Source organism: Glycine soja, chromosome 19 (genome assembly GCF_004193775.1).
Source record: "Glycine soja cultivar W05 chromosome 19, ASM419377v2, whole genome shotgun sequence".
Lineage (NCBI taxonomy): Eukaryota > Viridiplantae > Streptophyta > Magnoliopsida > Fabales > Fabaceae > Glycine > Glycine soja.
In genome coordinates this window covers 32,779,505-32,791,514 of record NC_041020.1, presented here as the reverse complement: position 1 = coordinate 32,791,514, position 12,010 = coordinate 32,779,505, and the positions used below count along the sequence as shown (strand labels likewise).

Here is a 12,010-nt window from a genome sequence, read left to right as displayed (position 1 = left end):
GTGGTTGAGGAAGCAAGGAGAAGCAAGAAACCAGTGATGATCTTCAAGGTGGATTTTTAAAAGGCCTACGATTCAGTGTCTTGGTCTTTCCTGGACTATATGCTGTTTAGATTGGGGTTCTGCCCAAAATGGAGGTCTTGGATATCAGCATGCCTCCATTCAGCTTCTATTTGTGTTTTGATTAATGGTAGCCCCTCTAAGGAATTTACACCTACAAGGGGTTTGAGACAAGGGGATCCCCTAGCTCCCTTGCTTTTCAATATTGTAGGAGAAGGCATTACTGGTATGATGAGACAAGCAGTCCACAAAAACCTCTTTAGAAGCTTCTTGGTTGGTAAGAATAGGGAGCCTATCAACATCTTACAGTATGCTAATGATACTGTTTTTGTTGGAGAGGCTGTGTGGGACAACATTCATGCTATTAAGGCCATCTTAAGAGGATTTGAATTAGCTTCTGGTTTAAAGATTAATTTTGCCAAAAGCCAATTTGGGGTTATTGGTGATGGTGTTAATTGGGCCAGGGAAGCAGCTAATAACCTGAACTGTTGGCAGCTGGAATGTCCTTTCCTTTACTTAGGCATACCTATTGGGGCTAATCCCTCTAGCCAGCTGGTGTGGGAGCCTATCATCACTAAATTCAAGTCAAAATTAGCCAAATGGGCTCAGAAAAATATATCCATGGCTGGGAAGGTTAGTCTAATAAATTATGTCCTCAATGCCCTCCCAATTTACCTCCTCTCATTCTTTAAGATACCTCAAAAGGTTGTCAAAAAGCTGATATCCCTTCAAAGGAATTTTCTTTGGGGTGGAGATATTGATCAAAAAAAAATTCCTTGGGTGAAATGGACTGATATTTGTTTGCCTAAGGCTGATGGGGGGCTGGGGATAAAAGATATCTCCAAATTCAACTCAGCTTTGATGGGAAGATGGTTATGGGCTTTTGCATCTGATCAGCAACAGCTATGGGCTAGGGTTATAACCTCTAAATATGGTGGTTGGTCAGATCTTCAAAATGCTAGAGACAAAAGGGGCTATTCCCATTGGTGGAGAGACATTAGAAACTTGTACCATCAGCTAGACTGCAGTATTTTTAAAGATAACTTGTCTTGGAAGGTTGGGTGTGGGGAAAATATCAAGTTCTGGACTGATAATTGGCTAGGGGAACAATACTCCCTGCAGCAGAAGTACTATCAACCATTCCTCATAAGTAGACGGCAAAGGGATCTCATCTCTTAAGAAGAAGAAAATTTTCTATGTACACTTGTTGACTCCAAGAAAAACCTCATGCCCAACAGGAAGGATCTCATACAAAGTGAACAAAGAGGGACTTAAGAAAAAAAAATACAACTTTTTTTGAACTTGGTAGATCTTTTTTGTTGTGTTTCATGAATCATTGTACTCATGCCAGCATATGAGCATAATGACACAGTGCCTCATGATGTAGAAACGAGCCCTTTGCTCTTTGACCAGCCTAGCACACTTTCTAGCAAAAGCACACTTCCTCTGAGTGGAAGAAGAAGAAGAATTCTTCATGATAGAGGAAGAAGAAGTTTGTTGACATACATTCAAAAGGGTCACAAAGCTGGAATCAGATTTAAATAAACTGGAGGAGAACTCAATGCATAGACAGTTAATAGAGCAAGAAAAATTGGAGAGGAAGCAGTTACATGATTCTCTTTGGGTTGCTGCCCAAGCCCATCAATCCTTACTTAGGCAGAAATCCAGATGAAGATGGTTAAAAGAAGGCGATTGTAACACAGGTTTTTTCCACCTATTGATGAATGCTAACCGAAATAGAAATTCTATCAGGGGTGTATTCATTGATGGTTCATGGACTGACGACCCACACAAGGTGAAGAAAGAGGTGAAATCCTTTTTCTTCCATAGGTTCCAAGAACCAATTGGTCAGCGACCCAAGATTGATGGAATCAGGTTTCAAACTGTTAATCTACAGCAGAATAACGAGCTTCTGGCACCTTTCATGGACGAAGAAATTCAGAAGGCAATTTTTAAAGCTACAGCGAAGTTTTTTATGAAGGAAGGCAATTCACAAAAGGATTGCATGGATTTAATGGAAATCGGTATGCTTACCAAAAGAAAAGGCTGGCTTGGGCATCAAGGATATTGAAACATTCAACCTCGCACTACTTGGAAAATGGAAGTGGCAATTAATGCAAGAAAATGGTGAGCTGTGGACCAGAGTTCTGAAATCGAAATATGGTGGATGGAGGAACCTTGAAGAAACAAGAAACTCAGCAAAGCAATCTGTTTAGTGGAGGGATCTAAATCACGCTTTTAATCAATCACAATAGGGAATGGTTATTCAAAATAACATGAGGTGGAAGGTGGGAGATGGAGAGAAAATTAGATTCTGGAAACACAAGTGGATTAATCAACAGGAATCACTAGCAGAAAGGTACCCCAGGCTATTTATCATATCCTCACAGCAGAATCACAACATTAGGTTTTAGGTTTTAAGATGACATATAGAGTTTTAGGTTTATCAAAGAATTTCCCATAACAAATCCAGCACTATATCCCCACAATGCAAATAGTACAAGAGCAAGCAATCAATATACTTTAGCATCTCACACCCATACTCCATTTCAAGCATTATATTTTTTTCATATTTAGACATAACTTGACAACAGAGACATACCTTCGATGGCTTCCCTGGGAGGCTTAAAGCCAACCACAATGGACTTCCAAAATCGCTTCCCCCCCTTTCCTTTTGTAGTTTTCTTCGACCTGCGGAAGTGAGAAAATGTTAAAACGAGGAACGCCTAATGTTAAAACGTAAGGACGTACCTCAATCGATATGTGGCAGACACGAACTCCACAAAGACCAACTCCACAATGTGGTTGCAGTCACGGAAGCGCAACCCAGTTTGTGACAAAGACAAACTTAGGGCAGAAGGAGAAATAAGAAGAACGCCCTGGGAGTCTTAAGGCGAACCACAATGCACTTCCAAAATCGATTCCCACCCTTTCCGGAACTCTTTCCTTTCCTAGATTTCTTCGACCTGTGAAAGCGAGCAAATGTTAAAACGAGGAACGCCTAATGTTAAAACGAAAGGACGTACCTCAATCGATAAGTGGCAGAGACGAACTTCACACACACGAACTCCACAATGTGGTTGCAGTCACAGAAGTGCAGGCCAGTTTGCGACAAAGACGAACTTAGGGCAGAAGGAGAAAGAAGAAGAACGATAGAGTTTGAGCGCGCGGGTTCTGCAGAATCAGATTTTTAATATATAATGACAACAACATCGATTTTTTAAAAATAACCGATGTTAAAAACAACTAGGTAACATCGGTTTTAAGAAAACCGATATTAAAATCAACTCCATAACATCGATTTTTACCAAACCGATGTTAACAACGACACACCAACATCGGTTTTTTCAAAACCGATGTTAACTACTCCATAGTAACATCGGTTATTTAAATAACCGATGTTAATATATAGTACTTAACATCGGTTTTTCCGAAACCGATGTTAACTATGTCTAATTATTTACAAAAATGTCACCGCGCTTTTGTTAACATCGGTTTTGTGAATAACCGATGTTAACCGTGCGATGTTAAATCTAAAAATTGTAGTAGTGATTCCACTAATTAATATGAGTAATTAATTAAATAAAAATAAAATAATTAAAAAGTAATTGTCTAAATTATCTTTATTTTAAGTTGAAAAAAATGCCCCAATACTTTGTTTTATTATATAAAATATTTTATTATAGTTCTTTTTCTGTTATTTAGGAAATATTATTTTTTCAATATTTGCTAGTGATATTATCAGTTAAAGGATCGATGAACAAAATAAAACAAAAGAATTTTATAGAAAACAAAACAGAAAAAAATTGTAAGAGAACAAAAACAAGCTTATATTATAAGGATTAAAAAAAATAAACCACCTTTTATTTACTAATTAAAAAAGAATTAAATAAACATCTAAATTTATAAATGATATTTCTCTCTAGATATAGATTAGGATAAATGAGAGTGCTTTTAGCTGTAATGCTTCAACAAGAGCACTTAGGAATTTTTCTTTACCTTTTACCTCTTTTATATTAATATATCATTTCAATAATTTTAGTTCTAATTGCTTAAATTTTAATATTTTTGCAAAGAAGTTATCAATAATTAAAAATAACATTGTATCATAGTATAAATTATTTAACATAAATAAAAAATATTTGGTTATTATATAATTTATATATTTAAAAGTATTTATTTATTATAAATTTACTTATATAAAATAGATCGTTGTTTTGTGTAATGTACATACAAAAATATTGTATAATTCAAAGTAAATAAGGTAAAAAAAAAGGTCAAAATTATTTTATTGACCGATAAAGCAAGGAGAATATTGATAAAAAAAATAATAATGAGAATTATTCATAAACTGGGTAAATATGTCACAATCCGCACGTATTGAAACATTCCCAAATCCATTTTGTTTATGCATCCCAAATCCATTTATTTACCTAAATAATAAACTGCATAAAAATCAAATCAATATTTCCCAGCCAGATAGTCTGCTAGAATCACAATGATCCTGCTTGTATCTACCACATCCTGGTTTATCAACAAGACATAGGTTGAATCAGTAGCCTTTGTGTCGCAATCTTGAACATCTTTGATCACAATTGCGCCATTGGATTTCAGGTCGGAGTAATTTCCAGAGCTGTAAGACTTCTTAGCCCTAGCAAGGGAAAGCAACACATCGGTATAATCCTTAGAACATGCATTGTAACGTTGTCTCGTTTCAGGGTCTCCAGCGCCTCTTGCGATACGAGTGGTTTGGAACTTACCCTCAGTAGCATTGCCATGAGCCACATTGATGACATACAAGGAAGCGCTGCGAAGATCCACAGCTTCAGCTGCACCAGGTAATGAGAGTAGAATTTTGCCACAAATGTCAGGCTTCGGGTGTTTTGAGCAAATGTCGCGTATTTTCACCGTTCTGGCTGAACACAAGGAAAACACAGAACATAAAAGAAGCAAAAGGGAAGGGAGGAGTGGGTGTTTGATAAAAGAATGAACCATTATGCTTTTTTCTTTGTTTCTTTTTTCTTTTGGAGTTTTGGATTGATTTACAAATGAAAGAAGCGTACCTATTTATAATTTGGTGGGCATGTTATGCTTCTTTTTTTTGTTGTGATTGATATGTTTAGATAGATAGTATTATTAATTATTATAAATTAAGAATGAAATATCGATAAAAATTTCTCTGTCATTGACCATATAATAACATTTAGACTATAATATATCAAAATTCAACTCTATATATTATGAATCAAATATTTCTTTTTACATTCTTTGAATGTATATAATAATTACTAATTAATTATTAATTATTGTAAAAGAAGGTAATATCTATATTAATTTCTATTTCATTGACCATATAATAATATTTAGGTTGATAATTTATCAATCTTCAACTCTATTGAATCAAATATTTCTTTTTAAATTCTTTGAATGTATTTAATAATAATAAAAAAATTGCATTTAAGGATGAAGCAAGCAATTTTATCTTGAGGGTCAGTGACTAATTTACTTTAATTTTGACTGGGATAGATCATGTTAGTATCTGATTCCACAACTCTTTCATCCTGAAACAATGCACATATAATTTACTGTTTATAAATTAAAAACTATGAGAACGAAAAATTACATATATAACCTTAATTAAAATATATTGATCTTGTATAGATTTTTTATGAAAAATTATATGGTAGAAATGTTATGATTTTCTTATCTGCATGTATTTAATTACATTAAGTTAAATTAAATGTTTAGAATTTTAATTTTAATTATAGAAGATTTACGGTAAAAAAAGTACAGGAGATGTGTGAATAATTTATGAGAAAATATGTTCTGACCATGGTTTTTTTTTTTTTTTTTGTGAAACTGACAAGTTCAAATATGGAATAAATATGTTTCCAAACTTAATTAATGCTAACATAATTAGCCATTACAATTGCTAATGTTTCACAATACACCTTCAATATGGAATATTGCTAACGTATGTTTCCAAACTTAATTAATGCTAACATAATTAGCAGTTACAATTGCTAATGTACGTAGAGGTATTTTAACTGTTAATGAAAGCTTTTTCCATAGGAATTGATGGATTAGTTGTCTTTATAAAAAATTTTAATCAACAGTGTTACGAATTAATGTTATTAAAATATTGATCATTAAGGAACTATAATAAAATATTTATTATAAAATCATATAAGAACATAAATAAAAACATTTTATACATTTCAATAAATATTTATTTTTCTACTTTAAGTTTAACTAGTGTTCTAACTCTAGGGATACTAGTTAGCATTTTTTTAACTATTTGTGTTTTTTATTGATAATAATTGTCACACCTTAATTTTATCCGGACCCCAAAAAAATAAAAATAAAAATGAAAAAAGAAAATAAAAAAAAGAAAAGGAAAAAAGTATTAAAAAAAACAATAAAAACAGAAGAAAACAAAAAAAGAAAAGAGAAAAAAAGTATTATGAAAAAAAACCAAAAAAGAACAATAAAAAAGAAACAAAAAAAGAAAAAAAAAGAGAAGAAAATGTAAAAAAAAAAAAAAAAAAAAAAAAAAAAAGAAAAAAGAGAAGAAGAGAGAACTATGTGACTTATTAGGTTCTTAAGGAGAGCCCATTAAATCAAGAGAGGGGACACAATGCATAAAAGAGAAAAGAAAAAAAGTCTCTTATATTAATGCACAGTGGAGGCATGGATCGCAAGGATAAAAAAATGAATCAATCCAGTGGCGTCATTTGACAACTTTTGTTAGAGAAGGAAGATGAGTCTCAAGGTAATTTTCTCACTTCCTCATTCTCTCCCACGTTCTTCTTCTCCTTCCTCTCTTCTTCTACATCTTTGTCTCTTTTTTTCTTTTTTTTTTCCTCTCGTTTTTGCCCTTACCTTAGTCATTCGTCTCGTTGATGAGCTCCATGGTTGCCAACGAGATTTGTACATGATGATATTGTCCTTTTTCTTGGTGTTTTATTTTGTATCATGTTTTTTCGCATTCTATCATCCTTTTATTATTTTCTCTTTTTCTTATTTCTATTTTTTTTGTTTTCCAGTAAAGCCCATGCGCCGCCATCATAGTGTCCCTGCCGCATGACCATCCTTGTCCTCGAGGTGGCCTTGCATCGCTGGATCTTGCACTAGTGGTGCCGAGGGCGAGGCACCACCCTCCGTGGTGGTTTCCCCTTTGGCCAGGCCATTTTTTACGTGAGATAACTAGGGTTTTCCAACCCCGTTGTATAATTGTGGGTTGGACCGGATCACCCTGACCCGGTTCCAATCAAACTAAAAATATCAAATTACTGTTCACACCTCATTTTTAGGATATGCACCTTTTTTTCATTTTGTGCCTAGTCCATTTTTGTGATGTCTGAAATAAAACAAAAATCACTATTTACACCTTTTTTTTTAAAACATGGACCATTTTCTCATTTTGGGCCTAGTCCATTTTTGCAGAAATAAATGGTGTTGCTAGGTGCACCAGCACCATTACTATGCATACAACAATTTAAGTGAAGTGACAAAAATGTCTTTCACTTAAATTTTAAAAACCCGCAGCAACATTACGTGTTAATTTTGGAACATAAATATGTATTGTCTCAATTTTCTTATTTTCAAAAGTTAATATGGAATTAAATTGATTTTATTTATTTTAATATGATTACATTAACAGTATATAGATTTTTATTTCATATTTCATTAATTAATTAAGTTAATAAGCTTCGCAGAATAAATGCTTCGTCCAAGCTTTGAGCAACTCTTGCGACATTCCTGGAAGCCTTGTGTTAAAGGTGATGTGGTGACCATTAAGATTCAAGAAGACGAATACCAAAATCACCTTCATATATAATAATGATTAATCAAATATTGCAAGATCAGTGGATAAATCACTTATACGTCAACTGCAGCTGAAAGCCATTAACACCAATTGTCATCGCCCTCTCTCCTTCAGTGATCTCAGTTTTTTAAGAAACAAAATTCCATAGCGTTTTTTCTTCTTTTGTTTCTTAAATTTGTAAATATGCTGAATTCCAAGAAAAAAGAAATGTAAATAGGCCATACAGTTGCAGCATTATGCTTTTTATTTATACAAAGGATGTTCTTTCATATTCAAGTTAAGTAATGCATATCTATTTTATCATCATTTTTTTTGTTTTTTTTTTTTTCATGTAAAAAAAAAACCATTCGTTATCAAATAACTATATAAGGTCATATCCGTAATTCCATATTAGGTTGGAGATACAAAATTTGATATGAAAGTAGCTATGACCTTCGCTTCTAACTTCTAATAATAAGCATTAACCAAGCATAGTTTGCTGTGTAAGTATCTATGCGTGCGTGGCTTTTACAGCTAGGGAGACCTATAGTCCTGAAATCATTAAGCGACAAAAGCCTGCAGTAGTTCTTTAGCAATCTTTATTCTTAATGCTTTCTTATGTGATGGGATAATTTGTCTTAATTGCATTTGTTGCTATGTGGACCTGCTGGCAGCATAACCCTTCTGCAATAAGCCAACATAGAAGCTTAAGTAAATATCTGGTTTTTTTCTAAAGCTTTATCTGGAGTCAACATGAATAACCTATGATCCCATCATCTCATCTAACCTAACTCAGTAATCAAACAGACAATGATTAACATGGAATTCAGCATATTTTATTGTACAATAAAATATGACACCACACCTTTTGTTTTTCATTTTGGTACACCATGCATCAATAACATCATGAAGCCAATCAGTTTTAGTAAGTTTGTAAAATATTGGGCAAGATGTGTTGTTGTGTTGTGCCACGTGATGTGAACAACTGAATGTTATACCATAAATGATTAATTTCATGGCTATAGGAGTTTAATTTTTCATATTTGAACTAAATATATATATTGGACATACTAGTGAAAGATGTGATCTAGACATCATTGATCAATGCAAAGATCAATAACCTTTTAACACAATTTTGGAAAAGATCTAAGTTATTTGCTACTATAACAAAGATCTTCCAATTATATAATCAATAAAGCACACAATTTTATGACTTATTATTTTACCGTATTAAATATTTTTTGAAGTGCATGGCGCTCATCAAGGCCTTGAAAGATGGAGAATTGATTTTTCCACGGCTTGCCATCTGGATAAATACACCAAAAACAACCATAAGCCATTCTTCTAACCAGAGTAGCTAACACTATTCTACAATGCAACAGAAATATCATTTCAAAAGAAGCACCTAATCCAACTTGATATACCCAAATGGCAACTTGGGGTGACTTTCATCAGTTTTATAAGCTTTTCAAGGTTGTCTTTACCATCACAGCCTCCTATCCATCCCCACTGCTTGGCCAGATTTAACCTGCCACACGGGAGTTTGGAACCTAAAAAAGAAATGTAATAGAGAGTAATTTTCGCATCCATAGGAAGTAACATTTTAATTTTCTGTAATTTGATCACCTGGAAATTAAACCACACAACAAAACTTGAAAGACATTACTCATTCCTGTTCCATATATCATCTCCAAGTATATTCGTAGCTTTTCCCTTCTAAATCTTCCTTTACCTGGTAATTGTAAGTTATATAATACAACTAAGATGTAAAAAAAACCACCCTTTTGGATAAAAAAAAACTTGGAGATAATTATTTCTTATGCAGTAAATGTTTAAATAGGAGTTTAGGATTCAAAAACTAGAGATGCACTATCATATTGATCCAAGAAGGATTGTCTAGCAATATTCCTTAACAACACAAGTTAAACTGACAAATATGAACAAACCTCAATGATTAAGTTCTCAAACAAACAAGACCATACATACCTTTGGCATACTGCATGAGCAACTCATCTGATCAAGTTGATCCCAAGAAAAATCATGGGAATTTCCACACGAGTGGCAGTCGTCAATATAACCATAATGCCTACAATAGTTATAAAAGTAATCAATAAAAGAGTACCAACAAAGCAAATTAAACGAGAACACACAAAAAATTAAGAAAAGAAAACCCTACTTTCATGAATCTTCCCACGACTCAATCTGATACCCCAACAATGCAGCCTCCGTGGCAACCCCAATTCCATTACAACAGAACATGCAAATTAAATATGCAATCACCTATCAACCAAACATCACAATTACCACATGTAAGACAAAAAAATCATGAAATTCATAAAATTCATAAGCATCCCAAGTATCCCACCAACCAAGCATATATAGATAAATATTAATGATTTTCATTAAAATTTAATTTTAAAATAACATTGTTTTTGTTTGAATATTTTTATTATTAAAGCAAATTCAATATAGAATTTTTAATCCAACACAAAAGCTTTTAAAATTATTTAATTCAATCAATTCTTCAACTTGGAAACAAACACATGAACATTTAACCTAAAAAATAATGATAACCGGTATTTCAACATGATTATGATCTAACGTGAATCCAAACACCCACTGCATTGAACTAGAATCTCACATCAAACAAAACATAAACAAAGAACGCTCCATATGAGTAGCCATCAGTGGAAGTAACATACTGCATGCCACCCAATTTCACAGTACTAATTAATGCCATACATCAAGAAAGAAGAATCACTATTCAAAAGAATCAAAATCAATAAAATCAAATAAACTCTTCTGCAAATAATAATTCATCATACCCCAAATGAGTAACCACCCAACGGCCAGTTGCACTCTCTTGCCAGAAAAACGTGTCACCGGCGGCAAGTGCTACTAAATCCAAATCCATTTCAGTGTAGTAACTACTCTTGCGCAAAGGCAGGAACTTTAGCACCGACACACTTAATTAGAGAGGAGTTATGTGGAAAATAAGTGCAAGATGACGAAAGAGTTTGACACGCATAAGAGATGGTAAATAACATGTCGACGGGAAAAAATGATGTAACTGTCTAAGTGCTTTTAATTGAAGTGATGAATAGTCTGTGGGTCAATAACTGATGTAGTCCAAGATGTGGTTTTCAAAGTCTAAGTGGTTTTCAAAGTCTAAGTGGTTTTATTTTTTATTTAATCAGCTTTTTGTATATATAAGGAACAAAGTTCATGCTTCCGGGCACTAAAAGAGTTAGCAGAGTCAGTGACTTTGATGGAGAGGGAGTTTCCTTAGTGCTTTAATTGGTCTGAACGTAGAAGTTGAAGTTCAGAGCTTGCAACCCTGCATTGCTAGAAACTTTCTGCAGTTTATGTAGTAAATTTTTCTTTCCCTGAACTTGGTGTTGTTGTAGGTGACGATCATTGAGGTATATGGCTGCAATATTGGGGCCTCATGGGAGAAATTCTATGACCCCAAAGTACTCATTTTTTGAGTCATTTGTTTTTTGTCTATAGTTGCTCTCGATCTACCTTCTTTGTCCTCGTTATTTGTGTGATTGAATTGTTGAGTTCTCATTATTTGTGGTGTTAATTTTTTCTAGCCTTCCTTGGAATCCCAGTGTTGAGTTCTAATTTTTGTGAATCTTGATGTCTGTGTATGTTTGTGAATTGTGATATGCTGTAACATCTTGTTTGATCCATGCAACCAACCTTGCCTAATGGGATGAAGCTTGGTGGTTGTTATTGCTGCTTATGATATCCTAAATCTCAAATGTTTATGAACTGCTGATTTGATAGATTTGCATATGGCCAGCTTCGAAGCTCTTGAAGTTAATTGGTTTAGATTTTCTATACAACAGAAGCCAGTAAAGTTTACAAGTGCTTCAAAACCCGTAGCTAATATACAAATGGTTTTAAAATTAGGCAAGGAATCTAAAGCTAGATGTGTCTTCAGTTAACAATTATTACCCTGCAATATTGGCTCATTTATTTTAAATATAACTAGGTATAAATGTCCCATGTTTAATCCTAGGTTCACCCAAATGGAATTTGCCTAATTCTTTCACGAATGATGTTCTCTTGTAAATATATGTTAGTTATATGGGTTGTTTTGCTGTTTTCATGTGTGGCTAAAGTTAATGATGAGATATT

At 33.5% G+C, this 12,010-nt stretch overlaps 1 protein-coding gene across 1 annotated transcript; it reads right to left on the bottom strand.

Annotated features, from left to right (window-relative positions):
* Nucleotides 1-4,518: 4,518 nt before the first annotated feature.
* Nucleotides 4,519-7,173, bottom strand: LOC114398754 (pectinesterase inhibitor-like). The gene is made up of 2 exons (XM_028360908.1): nucleotides 7,146-7,173; nucleotides 4,519-4,973 (listed from the first exon to the last, which is right to left on the bottom strand). The coding sequence occupies exons 1-2, from the start codon at nucleotides 7,171-7,173 to the stop codon at nucleotides 4,519-4,521; spliced, it is 483 nt and encodes a 160-aa protein (XP_028216709.1).
* Nucleotides 7,174-12,010: the final 4,837 nt, after the last annotated feature.